General features: G+C 38.8%; 4 protein-coding genes across 5 annotated transcripts; 2 read left to right on the forward strand and 2 right to left on the reverse strand.

Moving 5' to 3' along the window:
- Positions 1 to 4990: 4990 nt before the first annotated feature.
- On the reverse strand, positions 4991 to 6833 carry LOC114821951 (uncharacterized protein At4g22758). The gene is made up of 2 exons (XM_029095542.2): positions 5760 to 6833; positions 4991 to 5469 (listed from the first exon to the last, which is right to left on the reverse strand). The coding sequence occupies exons 1-2, from the start codon at positions 5992 to 5994 to the stop codon at positions 5288 to 5290; spliced, it is 417 nt and encodes a 138-aa protein (XP_028951375.1). The 5' UTR covers positions 5995 to 6833; the 3' UTR covers positions 4991 to 5287.
- A 3717-nt stretch (positions 6834 to 10550) lies between these two features.
- Positions 10551 to 11388, forward strand: LOC114821950 (protein C2-DOMAIN ABA-RELATED 7-like). The gene has a single exon (XM_029095541.2). The coding sequence runs from the start codon at positions 10710 to 10712 to the stop codon at positions 11220 to 11222; it is 513 nt and encodes a 170-aa protein (XP_028951374.2). The 5' UTR covers positions 10551 to 10709; the 3' UTR covers positions 11223 to 11388.
- An 881-nt stretch (positions 11389 to 12269) lies between these two features.
- Positions 12270 to 15644, forward strand: LOC103419276 (uncharacterized). The gene is made up of 7 exons (XM_029096410.2): positions 12270 to 13122; positions 13433 to 13696; positions 13839 to 14355; positions 14467 to 14666; positions 14782 to 14897; positions 14989 to 15129; positions 15244 to 15644. The coding sequence occupies exons 1-7, from the start codon at positions 12583 to 12585 to the stop codon at positions 15323 to 15325; spliced, it is 1860 nt and encodes a 619-aa protein (XP_028952243.1). The 5' UTR covers positions 12270 to 12582; the 3' UTR covers positions 15326 to 15644.
- Positions 15645 to 16298: 654 nt separating this feature from the next.
- LOC114822186 (U-box domain-containing protein 37-like) lies at positions 16299 to 18278 on the reverse strand. 2 transcript variants are annotated; one of them, XM_070815099.1, is made up of 4 exons: positions 17791 to 18278; positions 17629 to 17714; positions 16927 to 17044; positions 16299 to 16820 (listed from the first exon to the last, which is right to left on the reverse strand). In XM_070815099.1, exons 2-4 carry the CDS (start codon positions 17703 to 17705, stop codon positions 16443 to 16445), a joined length of 573 nt encoding a protein of 190 aa, XP_070671200.1. In that variant the 5' UTR covers positions 17706 to 17714; positions 17791 to 18278; the 3' UTR covers positions 16299 to 16442. The 2 variants fall into 2 exon arrangements, with proteins under 2 accessions (XP_070671200.1, XP_028952244.1); XM_029096411.2 differs by lacking the exon at positions 17629 to 17714.
- Between the last annotated feature and the right edge of the window lie 800 nt (positions 18279 to 19078).

Here is a 19078-nt window from a genome sequence, read left to right on the forward strand (position 1 = left end):
TTAAGGAAGCCAAGTCAGACTAAAATAGCTAGCAATTTTGTGTTAAGAAGCCAGGTGAGAGTAATGATGGAAGCTTGGAGGAGACTGACTGGTCAGCTTCAAATTCTTCAGGGTTAGCCGCATTTTTCAAAAGTCGGCCGCAAACTTGCTTCACAAACATTCTAGTTAATTCCATGGATAATGAATTAATCAATTGGATTTATATGTGGAAATCGGAATCTCTCGTACGTTTTTGGAACAGTTCTTTGCATGTAGGGAGATCCTGAATGCGACGTGAGGTCTTAATTCTTGCCTTTTTAAGGTTGGCTTTGAGAGATCTTTGACCATTTTGCACTACTCTCCTTCCTTCTCCCTTCCAACTTGCCAATTTCTTCACGTTTTTCCTTCTTCCAGTTGTCACAAAAAATCTCACCTTCTTGGAAATGCACCACTTGGATGTTCTATATTGATTGAGACCAAGTGAAATTGCTAATCTGAGAGTAATTTCACTTCATATTCTTTCTTACAAATTGACCCAAAGGAAAAAGAAGAAGAATCTTTCTCAAAAGGACTTGGCTTTGGCCTAAAGACTAAACCCTAGTGGAAATTGAAGTGCCTAAAGTTTGAAAAGTAGGGGACTTCTTTAACTTCTATCCATGATTGAGATTTTTGTATTCGAGCGATATCTTACGCTACATTAATCTTTAACTTTAAAAAAAGATGTTCAAACTTGAGAGGACTCTTAATAATTTGACTAAGCTCAAATCCGTTTTATCCACATTCAAGATTTCAAGTAACATACAACTAGAAGTATTTTGTACTTCTGTTTTATATTGATGTGTGCTCTTTTTGGGTCACTGCCTACCTTGTGAGCCGAATTCTATATGCTTGTAAGCTGTGGCCCAAAATCGAATTTAAGCTCATAACACTTAATTGTACGGTATGAAATTGGTGCGCATGATTGCACCGCGTGATGAAAGTGAAACAGAGAAAGGAGCACAGCCAAAACCTGCAATCTTAAAATTAGGATTTACTTTCATGTAAGTTTCAAATCTAATAATATTATATCAAAATGTTAAAAATTCAATCAACTCGTTACGTGTAAATCATTTAATAAAGAGACGCGTCCACTTTCTTGTTGATTAAGACTTGATGATCCAGGAGAGAAAGTATATCCATAAATTGCAGATCATCTCAGTCTGGAAGAGTTTAAAGCAAACAGAAAATTCTGGCCCCAGATGCCCAAAAAAAGGAAGAGAGGTTCGTGGCTTTTCTTTTGAGACGGGAAGAGATGGAAAATGATGGAATAAAAAAAAAAATTGAAAAATTTGAATTTGAACGATAAGTGTATAATAAAAGGTAAAGTAAATAATACCAGAAATGATATTTTAATGTAAAAATATGGTTTTTGATTAAAATGAATAGTACTGTGAGTTTTTCGTTAAAGTTTCCTAAATAAGAGATTTTAACGAAACACGTTTTGGTATTATTCACTTTTAACGAAAATGACATTTTTACTTTAAAAAATCAATCCTAATACTAGCTACTTACAACATTTTGATTAAAATTCAAAAAATTTAAATTTTTTTATCAGTTTTGCTTAAAAGAAAAGAAAATTGTACGATAAAGATGTACCGTTGTACCGTCATGGTCCTTAACTTATAGAGACATGACGCACTGTGCCTGTGAGTGGTACTCAGTTTGACAGATGTACCACCGATTTAGGGTAGGAACAGAGATGATTGTTGCTGTCAGATATCAGACTAGTGTGAGGCTGTGAGCTTCTTTATTTTGTGGCCATTGAAATACATCGTGACCGATATAGCCGAGGCTTCTGGTATGGTGGGGGAATTCTTTCCTGCAACTGATCACGTGGTGGTGAGAACATACATGATAATGAGTTGAGATCCTATCCAGATCTAACTGTTCGGACAATGATGAAGAATTTGGACCGTTTAAGAGAAAGGTAGATGCAAATTTCTATGTTGTGTGAGATGAGTTAGTAAAATAAGTTAACGAAAATTGCATCTTTTAATTTGAATGATCTAGATTTCTTGACCCTTGAGAGCTGAATGGTAAGATCCAAAGAGGATCTCAACTCAAAATGATAAGGGACTTGTATGAATTTTGTGTTTCGTTCTAATAATGTATTATGCGTTGTTGATCGGGTTGTCATGTTATCAATGAACCAATTCAAGTAAGTTATCCTCATAAAAAAGAGATGAATAGCTGGTGGCACTCAACATTTTGTCGTGCATTTTTGATAGTTACAAAAGAAATAATGATACACAAATCAACAACGAAAATATTACTATGAGTTTAGTATAAGCTAATCAAATACTCACATTTATTTGAATTTTTTTGAGTTTGAGCATATATCAGTTACTCACATTATAACATTTTCGTTACGTGAAAGTCCTCAACAACAAGGGGTAGTGGAAGGGGAAATTCAATAAACACCGGACTCCAATTCGCAAAACAACAAATATGATTATGGTAAAACCGTGAAAGTGAGAGTGAAACTCTATTCGGTAATTAACTAGTTGTGGTGCTTGGTGAGGAAGGAAAGCATAAATGTTGGTTACGTCATTATTTCCCCCCACCCCACTCCACCCAATGTAACCATGTAATTGATGGGAAGTAGACGGGCGTCCCACTGGATAATTGTCCGATTAGGTTCGGATGATCAAGATGTGTTTTGGGTGAAAGGTAGTAGAAAACGAGAGATGATCCTCGTCAGATCCTCATTGTAATGATTTCAGAGATTATATAATTATATCCATTTATCGTACATTGTGCGATCAGTTTTCGTCAGATACTATTTATATTTAATTTTAAATAAAAAAATCTACAATGATTTATGTCTGCACGATAAATGAACGTGATTTGAAGACTCCATAAATCCTCACAAGAGGATCGGCGAGGATCTCACTCATAGAAAACATCAGTATGACAACATGATAGAGTGACTAGTTGGACAATTTCACAGGTTACCTAATTTGTGCACGAAAAATTTGTAGGAAACTTTCACGAAAAGTTCTCGGCATTGTTCACTTGAATGAAAAACCACATTTTTACACTAAAAAATCAATCGTGGTACTATTCACTTTACCTTTTATTTTGTCCTTATTGTTAAAACTCAAAGTTTTCAAACTATTTTAATTAGTTTTCCAAAATTTGTATTTATATTAAATCGTATGATATACGCTTCTCTCCTGAGGATTTTCTCGAAAGACAGCATAGAGAAGGGAATAACACTTGCATAATAATTAAGCTTGTTTAATTGATTAAGCTAATTATTTGACACAACATAATGTAGGGCAGGTTTAATCGATTAGGCTAATTATTTGAAGGCATAATTCGCATATGCCTGGAATGTGGAGTAGATAATGAGAAAGCGGCTTAACTTCAAACTTGGCGGAAGAGCAGTTTCAATCGTGAAACGCTCTGCTCTCACTAAATCGTCTCACATCACATGCCCCGAAACTCAGCAGCTTCCACATGCAGCAATTATTGTATGATGACAGCTTATTTCCCCAAAGGAAAATACAAGCCAACTTCATTTGTTTTAAAATGCTTAGAAAATTGTTACCCAAAAAACATGCTTAGAAATCTATGCTCTGTACACCACACCCTTGTATTTTTATCTAAACCGGCCCCACATGCTCCTAGTTGATGTGTGTGGGTGTCACCTTAATCAGACTGTATATTATGAGTGTAACTCTAAGGAGGTTGTATAGTGTGGGCGGGAGTCACCCTAATCAGGCAACTCTACCTGGCCACACTCCTAGTCTGTGTCATCCTAATTAGGTCGTATAGTACTCTCACGCTAATTTGGCAACCCTACCCGAGTTTCACCCTAATCAGGCTACTCTACTCGGCTGTATGCTCATAGATTGTGAGTATCATCTAATCAAGCAATCCTACTCGAGCGTCACCCTAATCAGGCTGGGTAGAATGCGAGTCACCTTAATCAGGCAACCCTGACCGGCCGCACATGAACACTAGCTGTGAGAGCCGTTCTAGTCTGTCACCCCTACCGATTATCATCACATGAAGGTGATAAGTTTGTGAACTCATCTTCTTGGAAGATTGTTTAATGAACTTGCAAGGAGCATCGAAGTCCCCCACACAACGAAGAGACGACACTCGACAATTTACCCACGGCATTATGTCAGAAAGTAGAGACCGCCAACGGCATAATTAGGTAGCACAATTGTTTTTTTTTGTTTTTTTTTTGTTTTTTGGTAATGGGGTTACTTTATTAGTACTAAAACACAACATAATTACATAACATAGGCCCAAATACATAAACCAGAAGCAAAAGATGGACCTACGTAGCAACCAAACAGCTCAAAACTACGTTTTGAGCCCAAAACAGAAGCACACAAACAAACCCTAACAGCTACCTCCACCCGCTGCCGCCGAAAGCGCCGCAATAGCACAACGAGCACGAGCCTTCACAGCCAACATTTGCTAGGAGCACAGCCAAATAGCACCTCAGAGATGGAGAAAAAACAGATTTCGTCTCCGTCTGATAGCATACCGCAGATCTCAACCACCAAGTAATAGAAACCGAAGAAGCTTGTGGGATTTCCACAAGCAACACTGCCAAATAAGGCAGACAGGGAGGAGAAGGTGGTGGTGTGACCACCCGAGCTGGTGTAAACACCGGGAACTCTAGGCACCTTCTCGTTGAAAGGCTGCAACAGATCGCCGTCCATGGAAGACAAAAGAACATGCAGATGAAGGTATGGGTGGGGGACATGCAGATGGGGGGTGGATGGATGGGGATATGTTGATTGGGAAGGGGGAAAAGAAATCAGATCCGAGGGCTGGAAAGCTCAGTGGCAAATAGGGGTGGAAAGGCAAGAACAAACAAGGAGGAAAACTGGGGAAACCACCAAACATCCAAAAAGCAGAGGCTGCCACCGACCCTACACTGAAATAGGGCCGGCGGCTAGAGGAGGAAATTGAGTTTCTTTGCTGCTCTCACACACGGGTAGCACAATTGTTTAATCATGAAAACGAAAAACAAATCCATTGATTAATGCAACTGAACCGAATCAAAGTTACAGCGCAAGTTCCTCCAATGCACACTCAAGGAAGTGGAAGAAATTAAACATTACAACCAATCTGTAATTTATTCGAAAAACAAAAACTTGAAGGGACAAAAAAGAGTGCAGCCGGAAAGGATATGAGCGACCGACTCTGCAACTAATGAAGAAAGCCACCAACAAAAACTCAAACAAAAACTAGATAAAGCAAAAACTGATCTCCATTTATTCCCATTAATTGAGAAATTAAACTAATGGGAAGAGACCTTGAGATTGAGGGACTTGTTGATCCATGCCTTCCAGCTCCCACTACCCTTGCGAATAATTGCAGCTGCTGGTATCTCATCCTTCTCCATCTTCACTGGCTGAGGCTTCTTGCACAGCATAAAGTTACGAGCTCCTTGCGCCCCGATTGTGTCCCACGGGCTCAGAGCTGCAAACGAATTTGCAAACACCATCAGAAACCAATCTCGGAGAACCACATTGAAAAATAATGCATAAAAACAGAACCAATTTTGACTATGAACACCCAATACTATTCAACTTGTATCAAAACTAAGACGTGGGTTTTGAAATTGGACAGATGAGAAATCAAGGGTAAGATTCAAGTCTTAAAATTGGATTGACATGAATCGAGAACAGGGTTAATAAAATCTTGAACAGTTCATAAGTGATTAGATTGGTAAATTCAATAGTGATAAAGGATTGGTTAGTGTTAGTTACCTTCAGGTCCTACGGCGGGGCAGTAGAGCAGGAAGTCATTGAGATCGGAGCCAAGAACCGGGAGGCGCCCCTCACGCGCATAGGATTTCAAAGCGGTGTCCATGACGGCGGCGACGAGCTCCTGCTCGTTGACAACGAAGCGGATCGGGCCAGCACTGCCGAGCACAGTGATGCTGATCAAGAGCCTGTTGCCCTTGGCGGTGCTCTGGTTCTTCTTCTGCTTGTACAGCAACATCTTCGTCGTTTTGTTATCGAAATCAAATAAATCAATCGAACAGCAAAAAGCCAGACAACACAAAATCTAAGTTTCTTTTTTTCTTCCTAGTTCCCTCTTTCCCAACAAGTTATTGATTCAATTCAACAAAATAATCAAAAAAATCGACGGACGGCGGCGGCGATCAGTGAAAATCCGGGTGCGATAATCAAAAACGGACGATGAGAAAGAGGAAGATGGGGGGAGAGAGCTCTGGTTGCAGATTTACGGGTCGACTCCGAGGCAGCGGTAGTACCAGCCTTCCTTGCAGGAGCCGAAGGCGAATGCGGACGCGGCGGAGATCGGGAGGATAGCGCTCGCCCTTGATTGTTTCAGGGAGCGCATGAAATTACTGCCGCTTAAGATTTCCACCATTCACAACTTGCTTGCTTCGAATCGTGATGTAATTTTGATAAAGGGTAGAATACCGTGAGTTTCTGGAGAGGACCAATTGGAACCGTAACAGGAAATCCGATCGAAAGAGGAAGAAAATTGGGAATTTAGGGTTAGGGTTTCGTCGAGTACAGAGGCGGCTCTCTCTCTCTCTCTCTCTCTCTCTCTCTCTCTCTCTCTCTCTAATCAAATCCTCTGTTTTGCTTTGAGCTTTTTGTTGAGATGAAATTTTGGGAGAGGAGCCCCTGCTTTTATATTTGCATTTCGGTTTATTCCTGACTTCGTTCCGTGGAATGATTGGGTTTGTTGGGTGTAAATTTTACTGCCACCGACTTCCCCAAATTTACCGCTTCCTCCTCGCGTCTTCCTACCGTCATACCGTGTCAGTTTTTAACCGTTGGAAATTTTTTTTTTTTTTGGGTCAAAAGATAGGCTTTATTTATAATCTAATTGAAATGTCTACATCTATAGCAAGAATATTAAATAAAAACTCAAGGTCTATATTGTCCTAAACAAATGGACCACCATATTTGGCATTGGCTGATTTTTTCCGATTAGTAAGGAGCTACCAATTTCCCATTAATATTCCAGTCATAACTTTTCACATTTTGACTAAGAGACTCTTTGAAGATGTAACTCTCTATAGACTTTCTCTCACCTTATTGTTTAAGGTTAATTTTTGTTTGAATGTTACAAAATATTGTGCTAAAAATATAAGGTATCAGAGAGTTCACGAAGAGTAGTACTTAACCTAATTACACTTTTTTTCTTGGTGAGCAAGTCCAGAAGAAAACACCTTTGAACTGACCAACATATATCGTTTTGAGGTATTGGTTAATTTTTTCCGATTTGTAAGGAGCTGTCAATTTCTCTATAAACTTTAATTTTAGCCGATTACCTCTTTGAACTTTATAATTGGCTAATTTCCCTCATGAACTTTAATTTTAATCGATTATCCCGTGAACTTTTATTATTGACCAATTTCTCTCTGAGCTTTAATACCCCCTAAACCCTAAAACTCAAACGGAAAAAGGTACAAAGAGAACTAGCGGAAGAAAAGAAGAAGAAAATAATAATTTGTTGTCTGCATTAGGGATAAAATTACTTTTTTTTTTGCAATTATAAAATTAAAGTTAAGAAGAAAGTTGGCTAATAGTAAAAGTTTAAGGTTAATCGACTAAAACTAAAGCTCAAAAAGAAAATTTGTCAATTACAAAAGTTTGTGTGATAACTGGCTAATATAAAAGTTCATTATAAAATTGGCAGCTCTTTACAAACTCAGGAGGAGGATGGAGAACTCGACAAATACCTTTATCGTTTTTTCACTCTACTTTGTTAGGATAAAAAAAATAAGATAAAAATGCGTTTGGTTGGTGGAATTAGAGAGAAATTATTGGATCTGGTATTTATCACCCTTGGGATGAAAAATTAAGAATAAAAAATGGAAGTAAGAGTATTCGTAAACCCTTGAGTTGAGATGAATCATGTATATGAAAAGGTATGAGCAAGACAGTTTATGCAAATACTCAATTGAAAATGACATTATTATTATTATTATACTCCTATATAAAAATAAATAATATTGAACACTATACAAGTTTTTTCCTCGTTTTCTAATATATAAAAAGGACATTTCTCATATGCGATGTACGGATACAAACTGACCTACCCAAAACGCACCAACCGTGCCTTGGTGGGCAAATGAGAGAGAGAGAGAGAGAGAGAGTGAGAGATGCTGAATTATTTTGTCTAATACTAATTTGTCTGGGATAAGTGGGTGGCATGGGCTGTAAACCTTTGACATAAAAGAGCATAATCTCTTTGACCCCGACTAATTAGAGTTAAGAACATGATCAAGTGGCATTTGTTTAGAGTGAAATTTAGGTATACAAAAGTCTTGGTTTCTTGGTTGCTTTGTCGACTTATAGTCATTCACAGTTGAATTTGATATTAAAGGTGAAGATCCAAACATTAAAGACACGTTCAGTCCTTATTCAGCCTTAAATATGCAATCCAAGGTGAGTAATTATGTATTTTCTAATTACTTGGTGACTATAAGTTGGCGTTGTATCGTTTTTTGGTAAATGATATATATTTCTTGTTTGTATGTTTCTCTCATGACGGTAAACACACACAAAAATATATATACAGAAGATTGGACTCAAGATTTTGCCATTTGTTAGCTTGAAAGCTGGCCAGTAAAGTTCATGCCACGAAATTGCATATATACATATACATATATATATATATATATATGTATATGAGGTAGGATAGATTTGATGAGATTTCATGGTGTTCTTAATCTGATGGAGATATGAGGTAGGATAGATTTGAACCGATATTTCTCAACGATGCTAAAACAGCGACATCACAACACAAGATAATTTAAAGGCGCCGTGGATGTGCATACAACATAGCAAATGAGTGATATAAGCCGTATACGTGGTCCCTCTGAAGAAGAGAATGCATGCATGTGTTAACATCTCAGCTCTTCCCCACATGTCTTGAACAATTTCCATGTGACTATTGACAGTATATTGAAAGCCAACTTTTTTCGCTCTAGTTTCATATTTTTTATACGTAAATTAAGTTAATTGGCCAGAGCAATGACGTACTCATTTAAAATATAATTCGAATCCTCTTTTTTGTAGATTAGAAAATGTTTGTTTAGATAGCACTTCTGCTTATCCACGTTTTTTTCCTAAGTGTTTCTTCCTTTGAGAATGTGTTGACATTTTAACTAATTAAAAATCTTTATAGAAACTTATAAGTTATTCCTAAAAGACAAACTTAGCAAGTTTCTTTTAGACAAGTTGTTCAACTGGAGATTACGGGTCAACATAATGTTGAGGGAGAAATGTTAAGGGGCTCTGTTAAAAGTGAGATTTTCTATGGTTTATTTGTTACTTTATGTTTTTGACATAATATTTTGGCTTGTTATAGTAACACTCCACATTTGTTTTTTCAATTAAAATTTATCTTAATACATTCCACATGTATTTTCATAATTCCCTCACACCCCACACTCTCAACATATATCTTAAATTTTCTACATACATCTCATACTCTTCACAATAGTTTCTTTCTTCGGTTTTTGTCTCTGCTACGTACCATTTGATACAAAATCATTCACGTCATACAAGGATCAATTTGCTCAACTTTTTCCCTTACATTATTGTTTAGTAACAAGGATTTGCTCAACATTTTTCTAACTAGTGAACATTGATTACTGAGGGGGTGTACCCCAAAAATGACAATACATTTTAACCTTCATCCACTTGTGACGGTACATTTTGAACAAGGTTTGGGCCCCAAGTTCAGGCAGCCCCACGAAACTGGAATTCACTTCTCAATGTTTGAGGATACAATGTTACTGAAAGTAGTTGACTTGGATATATATCCTATAGATGTGCCCTCCTGCCTACGATAGATCAGAGGGAAGCCCCGTGTCTATAACAACAAACTCCTAGATAACTCAAACTGTTTTAGAAAGAGAAAGGTGAATTCCAAGTTAGTCTTAGGGTTGTCAAGCAGATTCTTTGGGTGAATGGGATGAGGTATGAACTACATGAGATATATGGCATTGGTAATTCAGTTGAAGGTGACGTGCACAAATAATGTGTAATTTTCATGTCTGAACCATAAAAATTGACGTAAACTGTGATGTATCAGGGAGTCCTTAAAAAGTTCAACTTTAAGAGAGTCTCTTTAGCATTATCGTGCTAAGGTTATGAATCGGAGTGATCAAATTGTAGGTATATAGTACAATAATATGATATTACTTGATACAAAAGGTGCAACTTGAGAAGGTTCATGTGACCCCTCTACGCCTATATATACATGCATTCGGCCAACAACATTTGTCCCTTCAATGGGCCAATACGCCGTCGGACACGTCGGACAGTTAGACTTGTTAGTCAAATTCCCAAACGAGCCGACCCAGGCATGTGATCCAATTGAAAAGGTAGATGGGTCAATCCAAAACCTAATATACACAAAATCATAGGCCGGCCCAACCGAAATCCAAATAGCGACTCACTCAAGGGGTGGCAAAGCGACAAGGGCGGCGGACCACTTCCAAACCCTTAAGTCAATTTCAGCAGTGATCGGTGGTTGTGTGGTCTGTCTGTGAATGGTTGCCCTAATGACATTTCCACCACTTTCATGCCCTTCAATTCCATGCAACGCATCCTCGTAAATATCTTCTTATCATATCATATCTTCACCAATCCAGGAAAAAAAAAAAAAAATCTCAAAAAAAAAGAACCAGGAAGTTGTTATTGTTATTGTTTTCGCGAATTACGATGAACAACATCCTCGGACTTCTCCGGCTTCGGATAAAGCGAGGAATAAACCTCGCCATCCGCGACGTCAAGACGAGTGATCCGTACGTGATGGTTACCATGGGATCGCAGAAACTGAAGACGAAAGTGATAAAAAGGAACTGCAACCCTCAATGGGACCAGGATCTGACGCTTTCGATCACCGACTTGGAAGAACCCATCCATCTGCAAGTGTACGACAAAGACACGTTAACCGTGGACGACAAGATGGGGGATGCAGACATAGGCATCAAACCCTACGTCGAGTGTCTGAAGATGGGGTTGGACGCGGACGCCCTCCCGAAGGGCTGCGCCCTTATGAAAGTTCTGCCCAACAGGACCAACTGCCTCTCCACCGAGAGCTGTTGCGGTTGGGAAAATGGCAAGATTGTTCAGGACATGATTCTCAAACTGCGAAACGTCGAGTGCGGTGAAATCGTGGTGCAGATTGAGTGGATCAACCTTCCTGGTTCTAAAGGTTTAGAAGGAGTCTAGGTACAACATAAATCTGTTTGCTCTCTTATTTAAGTGTGTTTTGTTTAATGTATATCTATGTTTCAAGCAAGAATGCCGTGCGTGTCTTGTGCTTGGGATGACTACTTTTTTGTATTTTCTTCCATGTGAAATTATATGAATCATGCAACGCTACTTAAATACTCAATTTTTTTTTGTTTTGTCTGAAATATTCGCTTTTGGAGTTTCTGCAAGATCTTTGGGCACGTTGAGTGGACCGAACAAGATAGGATTCCGTACTTCAGACTGCTTAGGCTAGGATTAGATTCGATAGGTTGTGCCTTTTGTCTATTCTTTGGTCTAGACTAACTCAACTGAATTTGGATTAGATCGAAAACCTACCTGCATTTTGATCGACCCACGCTGCAAACTGGAAAAATAAATGAAAAATTATTGGCGGGGACCAAATTCATCACAATTTTCCAATGGCTAGAACGTCTCTGAAACGTTTAGCTTATGGTGAGACCAAACTACCACAACATAAAAAGGTTTTATGATGAGAGATTAAGCGGTTCTCTTTTGCTTCAATTTGTTTTAATTCGGTTTGGATCATATTTAATTAGTTAAGAACCGTGGACTGAGCCATGTGTAGCCAGTCTAGTTCGGTTTTTGAAGGTTTTAACTATTTTTCGTCAACAATCAATTGGTCAGTGAAGATGCATATTGGGACCTTAGTGGTCCCAAGACCACTCGGACCACTCGGAGTTTGAGAAATATACATATGAAGATCTTTTGAGGACTCTCCAAATATTTGGCATGAGTCATTTTTATGCTTAGTGTTTGACGAAATACTTCTCTCATGTTGTGTCGACAACACTCTTGTTCTCTCAATAGCATTCATTAGATTGCTTGTCATATGTCAATATCTGTTGACATGTGTGCAACTTGGTTTGGCTGACAACAACAGGCTCACTAAGTGTTCAATAATGTCTCAGTGTGAATAAATTGATTTTTTTTTTTGTCTCGCGTTTTGTTTCTATCTAAAGACCTTTCGAATCCTGGATCGGCCACTAGCAATAGCACCAAGAATATGCCATTGCTTCTTATGGACTTGGGAGAGAATCATCAATAGCACATCTTGTAAAAAGAAGGGGCATTGCCTTGACTACAAGAAGAAAGAAGCAAAAAATCTGGGCATTTGGAATTTTTGTTCAAAGATATTTATTTTCTTCCAAGTTTTATTTGTATGGATATTCAAATGTAGGGCTATAGTTTATTGAGGTATCTTATCTTCCAAACTTGTTTGTTTGGTCCCAAAATCCCCCTCTTCAAAACAAGCATTTGAAAAAAAGAACCAAGGGCGCCAAATTGAACACTACTCTGAATTTGTTTAATCTCATCGATGGCTTCCACTTCAACTTATTCAACAATTTATTTGCAAACAAATGCTCAAAAACTATCCTTCCCCTCAAAGCCAGCAACCAAAACATCCCACACAAACCTTAGCTTTCCGTGCTCATTGCAATTCGCTACTAAATTTGTATGTGTGAAGTCTTCTAGCACTGCCTACAATGAAGTTGTGGTGGATGAAGAGATGGACAGAATCAGGAGGCTCCAGAACGGGTCTGATGTTCGCGGTGTGGCCTTGGAAGGCGAGAAGGGGCGGATTGTGGACCTAACACCAGCGGCTGTGGAGGCCATTGCGGAGAGTTTTGGTGAGTGGGTTATCGACGGCTTGGAGAAGCAGCAAGGACAACTTGTGGAGAAAGTTAGGGTGTCCCTTGGCAAGGACCCAAGGATTTCAGGACCAAATTTGAGTGTAGCTGTATTTTCGGGACTAGGTCGTGCAGGTTGTTTGGTATTCGATATGGGACTTGCAACTACACCGGCCTGCTTCATGAGTACAATTTTGCCTCCATTTTCCTACGACGCTTCCATCATGGTATAATATATTCAGCAACATCTACAAACTGGCACTGTTTACACTAGTAAAATGTAAAGTTAGACTAGGACTTATGAGGCATTTCCTAATTTAATGGGACGGGACCATAAGTCTCCTTTCCTTCGGGGTCAAGGGTGGATGCTTACTTCTTGTGACCTTAAGAGCTTATCTCGCCTAATTCTTTACTTAGAAACAAATCGAGGCATGTTAAATGTGAGGTTGAAATCAGAGTTCCTTCAAGTCAATTCTCATATCACATAAGATGTAAAACAATTACTATGATCATTTGATTTCGAACGTTGTACTGCAGATGACCGCATCTCACTTACCCTACACCCGAAATGGTCTCAAATTTTTCACCAAGAAAGGAGGACTAAGCTCGCCAGAAGTGGAAGACATATGCAATAGAGCAGCCCGAAAGTATGCCAATAGGCTCGCCAAAGTGTCAACATTGCTCAATGTCCCTCCATCAAGAGTTGATTTCATGAGCTCGTATGCAAAGCACCTCCGAGACATTATCAAGGAGAGAGTTAACCATCCGTTGCATTACGAAACTCCACTCCAAGGATTCCAGGTTCGGAATTGAATTAGCTATCAGGAAATGAATTCCGCACACGTCTTTTCTCCTACTGCGCACACCAATTTATTTATATCTCTTGATTCTTCATTGATTTATTCACTCGGAATGATGACTAATTGCTTTTTAATTAATGCAGATAGTAGTGAATGCAGGTAATGGATCAGGAGGATTTTTCACATGGGATGTGTTGGATAAGCTTGGGGCAGACACCTTTGGCTCTCTATACCTTAATCCAGATGGAATGTTTCCGAACCACATTCCCAACCCTGAGGACAAAACAGCTATGGCGGTAACCAGAGCTGCAGTGCTAGAAAACTCTGCTGATCTTGGGATTGTATTTGACACTGATGTGGATCGCAGCGGCGTTGTGGATAACAAGGGCAACCCCATCAATGGCGACAAGCTCATTGCTTTGATTTCTGCTATCGTATTGAGGGAACACCCTGGAACCACCATAGTGACCGATGCGCGTACAAGTATGGCGCTTACAAGATTCATCACGAATCGGGGGGGTCACCATTGCTTATATCGTGTTGGTTATCGAAATGTGATTGATAAGGGAGTGCAGCTTAACAAGGAAGGCATTGAAACTCATCTCATGATGGAAACATCTGGACACGGTGCTCTTAAAGAGAACCATTTCCTTGATGATGGTAATTAGCATTGTTGTTTTTGCATGTCTGTTTTCTACTTCCTTAATTTTGTTCTAATTTAAATTCTTAGGTAGCTTATTTATCGTGCTCAAATTAAATAATTGTTCGTAGGAGCTTACATGGTGGTAAAGATCATCATCGAGATGGTGCGAATGAAGCTTGCAGGATCAGACGAAGGGGTTGGAAACATCATAAAAGACCTTGAAGAACCGTCAGAGTCCATAGAGCTGAGGATGAATGTAATTTCTGAGCCTAGATATGCAAAAGAAAAGGCAGTGGAGGCCATTGAAATGTTCCGAGAGTACGTTGAGGTAATTGTTTTGAGCAACTCCTTATTAGCTCATGCAAAGTTCCTATGACTCTCACGTATTCAACAACTCTTCACATCCTTACATTATTTGATACGAAACACACATCGACTTTTAGGAGGGGCGGCTTGAAGGGTGGGAGTTAGATTCGTGCGGAGATTGTTGGGTGAGCGAGGGCTGTTTGGTAGACTCAAATGATGCGTCAGCTGCTGCCGTTGACGCACACATGTACAGGTGCTGTACTAAATACATTTGAATTTGACGTTGTTTGAATTTAATCATAGCTACATTTCTTTAAATTTTAATTAAAACTTGTATATTTCAGAGCAAAAGTATCAGATGAGGAACATGGACAGCATGGTTGGGTGCACATTAGGCAGAGCATTCACAACCCGAATATTGCAGTGAACATGCAATCAACTGCGCCTGGCCGTTGCCGAACAATGACAAGAGTTCTTCTAGATAAGTAAGTCATGTTGCTCCAAATTGACGTTCACCCTGCTACGTATGCAAATTCATAGAATGGTAAATAGTAATGTTCTAGAATGATTGATTCAATTGACGATACGTTTCTTTGCAGATTTCTCATAGCAAGCGGGATGGATAGATTCCTTGACATTAGCCAGATTGATAAGTATGCCAAGAGTGGAAATGTAGGCTGAGCTGCTATAATCTACGGTGAAGTTGCTAGCTAGGTATACAAACAGATGGATTACGTCACAAAACTTATGTATAATGTAGGGGTGTGATATCCACACACCCCATTTTACTTCTCACACACCCTTCTAATTTTCGGCCGTCGGATCGGATGAATTGAAGAAGATCAACGGATAGAAATTAACAAGGGTGTGTGAGAAGTAATTTGGGGTGTGTGGATAGCACACCCCATAATGTATATATCTGCGACTTATAACGTGTGCCATGTCGAGTTATTTTTCGTATTAAAAAACAATATGGATGTCAATCTCTTCATGCCGAAAACTGTTGGAATTGTTGGATCGCCGGGCCCGTCCCACTCTAACAACACTAATACTGTCCCCACTTAACCACCTGCACAATCCTCAGGTGTGGGGTTTTATCACAAAAGGCCTCGGTATTAGTTAGAGTGGGGTAATACTATTTAAACTTCTTTAGTTTTCCCGTCCCACTCTAACAACACTGATACTGTCCCCACTTAACCACCTGCACAATCCTCAGGTGTGGAAAGGCCTCGGTATTAGTTAGAGTGGGGTAATACTATTTAAACTTCTTTAGTTTTCTTCACCCCACCGATGTGGGACAGTTTAACACTCCCCCTCACGTGTAACCTCATTTAGTGGTTCACACGTGGAGATCCACATCAGTAATTGAAACTCAGAGGTCGGCTCACGTTGGGCCCACTTGTTTTCAATTGGAACTCAGCGGTCGTTTCTATATTAAGAGTTTAGACTTGTTTCCTTCCGGGTGGTGACAAGCTCATTGGCTTGCACACAAGCTCGTTGGCTTGCACGGGCCCGCAACCGTGGGCTCTGATACCATGTTGGAATTGTTGGATCGCCGGGCCCGTCCCACTCTAACAACACTGATACTGTCCCCACTTAACCACCTGCACAATCCTCAGGTGTGGGGTTTTATCACAAAAGGCCTCGGTATTAGTTAGAGTGGGGTAATACTATTTAAACTTCTTTAGTTTTCTTCACCCCACCGATGTGGGACAGTTTAACAAAAACATCATATAACAAAATCAAGCTGTTATTTGTGAAGGTTTTGGTTTCCCCCACTACATTGCCTTGTATCCGTTTAAAGATGATGGCGATTTACTGCAGGACGCAAGTACTCTTGTCTATTGTAATCTGTTGAGATTCGTATTTCTTGCTGATCGTCTTCATCTTGTGTGGACAAGGAGTTTGCGTTACTGCTACGCGATGAAGTCGAGCCAGTAAACATACTGTCATCAATCACTTCCCTTCCCTTCCATATGATCTTAATATTGCAGCTGGTGTCGGGCGCATTTCGTAGAATCTGACTGGCTATTCCACTTCCTTTCTTGGACCTCAGTTTCCTCAGACTTGATTCGGTGGTTCCAACTACTAGGTTTCTTATGTTTTGAGTAGGAATAAGGTCTAGGAGTGCCTTGGCAACTGTATCACTCTCAACGAGCATAATTTCAGTCTTAACCTGTTCCGTTAACGTCATATTCATCGACATACAGAGGTTAATCAGTACTAATAAACTTGTAATTAAATAGCTATAGAGGGCCTGTATTTTGGAAATCTGGTAATACCTTGGCAGATGAGCAGGCATCAACGTATCTGTCAAGGAGCTTCCACCTCCTGTCTCTTTCTAGGGCCATGCAATTGTTCACCATCTTTGGACTCACTGTATTTTTGGAAGCATTCCTACTGCATATCAGAAAAACCAAGACAGAAATATCTCTTACTAATCATCGATTAAATGATAAAATTAATTAAATGCAGTCATAACCCTATGGTTAATTAGTCGCCTTTACAGCTAGAAAATCTGTGTAATCTGAAATTTGTGTTGAACTCCTGTAGTGTAAGACTTTGATGGATTCAACTCGAATCAATAACTTGTGCAATACACACACGCAAGATTATGTCAGCCCTTGTATCACTCTCAACTTCGAAATTTAGTAATCAACTAAATTATAAAAAGAATAAAATATATATGTGATAATATAGATCAAATGTATGAATCATGACATCTGAGTCATCTGACTATACAGCACGCATGTTCATTGTATTAGGCTCTTACAATTTGGGATTGCTTTAGGAAAGGTTAAAACCGCTATATGACAACCAAAAGAAGTTTTAACTGTGATTAATAGAAAACGTAAAAGTGTTTCAAGGTCTTAGCTAGAAGCCTAGAAGCGCTTTCTGAAAATTGAGGACTTGAACATTTACTAAAAATAATTGACGTGTTTTTAATTAAAAAACACTTTTAGCAAACACGCTAATGAACTTACAAACAAGCCTTCCTCATCAGACCTCGCTCCAACTGACCGCCGGGCGGCGACATGCACACGCAAACACACAGAGACATGGTTCATGCCTTCATGGATAGAGAGATGCCCGTGAATTAATGCAATTGACGATGATGAGAAGCTGAATTAGATAACTGAACTTACAAGGAGAAGGAACAAATCGCATCGGTGGGAAGACATGGACGATGACTATTAATGGTGATTGATCATGATCATGAGTCACTGCGGCGCGACTCAGTGTCCAGAGAAGCGCATCCATGCTAGACTCGCTCTTCTGGCCCCCAACTGCTACATAGTATTGATAAGGACCTACCTCTTCCTCTCCCTTAGAATTATTCTTAAAGTTAAAATTAAAATCAATGGAAAACAAGCTTTCATCATCATCGTCCTCCTCATCTTAAGCAGCTTCTAATTCTTCTTCGATGGAAGTCAAGGCCAAAGGCAAAGGCAAGGGCAAGGGCATCCTCGTCTCTTCCTTTGCCATCGTCGTGCTTATAATAAAAGCACCGTTAAACTGCTGGCGACCGACGTCGTATGCACCAGCAACCAAGCCCAATTGTTCCAACTCCGATATAATTGGATCTTTTGAAAGAGGCAGCAGAAAAAACTAGAAAGTGAAGCAGCCTGGCTAGCCAGCTCGAAAAAAACTTTGATTTGTATCCTTAATTTTAAATTTCAATATATACCTTAATTTTTAATTTAATTTATAGTTTTTTTTTTTTTTTTTACATACGTATGTCAATTACATGTCACTTAATACTACACTATAGTGGTATTCTTTTCACTTAATATGACTCGGCCCATTAAAAAGTTTAGCCCACTCCATCACCCTTAGTGCAGCAAATAAGCTTCTTCTTCTTAAAAAAAAAAGCTAATTGTATATTTATTTTATGTTTTAAATTACTATGTGAAGAATAATAATAGAGTTTAAATAATCTTTTTTGTTCAATAATATTACTCTCTTATTGATTTTAAGTAATTCCTAAATTTTAAAATATTATTTACTCTTATTTGAATTTGTTTAAGGGAATTTTAACGAAAAGCTTTTGGTACTGTTCATTTTAACGAAAAACCACATTTTAACGCTAAAATGTCAATCCTATTACTATTCATCTTACCCTTTATTTTGTTATTTTCGTTAAAACTCAAAGTTTTCAAGTTATTTTCATTAGTTTTCCTTTTGTTTAAATGTATAATTTATAGCATGTAGAAAGAGTTATCTTAAATAATGACAAGAATTTCGATCAAAATATTAAACAAATATGATTTCAATTCAACGATTAAGTTGAGCATGTACTGGAACTAAAATCACCATTAATTCTAAGGAAAACTAATGAAAATGGCTTGAAAACTTTGAGTTTTAATGATAAGGACAAAATAAAAGGTAAAGTGAATAGTACTACGTTTAACTTTTTATTGTAAACATGTGATT

This window comes from Malus domestica, chromosome 16, assembly GCF_042453785.1.
Source record: "Malus domestica chromosome 16, GDT2T_hap1".
In the NCBI taxonomy this organism is placed as follows: domain Eukaryota; kingdom Viridiplantae; phylum Streptophyta; class Magnoliopsida; order Rosales; family Rosaceae; genus Malus; species Malus domestica.

Excerpts from the sequence above, each read along its gene's own strand:
- LOC114821951 (XM_029095542.2), bottom strand. The coding sequence starts at position 5,994 with ATGTTGCTGTACAAGCAGAAGAAGAACCAGAGCACCGCCAAGGGCAAC. Across the intron at positions 5,470-5,759 it reads CCCCGCCGTAGGACCTGAAG|CTCTGAGCCCGTGGGACACA; the intron begins GTAACTAACACT and ends ATTCGTTTGCAG.
- LOC114821950 (XM_029095541.2), top strand. The coding sequence starts at position 10,710 with ATGAACAACATCCTCGGACTTCTCCGGCTTCGGATAAAGCGAGGAATA.
- LOC103419276 (XM_029096410.2), top strand. The coding sequence starts at position 12,583 with ATGGCTTCCACTTCAACTTATTCAACAATTTATTTGCAAACAAATGCT. Across the intron at positions 13,123-13,432 it reads CCTACGACGCTTCCATCATG|ATGACCGCATCTCACTTACC; the intron begins GTATAATATATT and ends GTTGTACTGCAG. Across the intron at positions 14,667-14,781 it reads TGTTCCGAGAGTACGTTGAG|GAGGGGCGGCTTGAAGGGTG; the intron begins GTAATTGTTTTG and ends ATCGACTTTTAG.
- LOC114822186 (XM_070815099.1), bottom strand. The coding sequence starts at position 17,705 with ATGTCTCTGTGTGTTTGCGTGTGCATGTCGCCGCCCGGCGGTCAGTTG. Across the intron at positions 17,045-17,628 it reads CTGATGAGGAAGGCTTGTTT|TAGGAATGCTTCCAAAAATA; the intron begins GTAAGTTCATTA and ends TCTGATATGCAG. Across the intron at positions 16,821-16,926 it reads ATGCCTGCTCATCTGCCAAG|GTTAAGACTGAAATTATGCT; the intron begins GTATTACCAGAT and ends TTAACGGAACAG.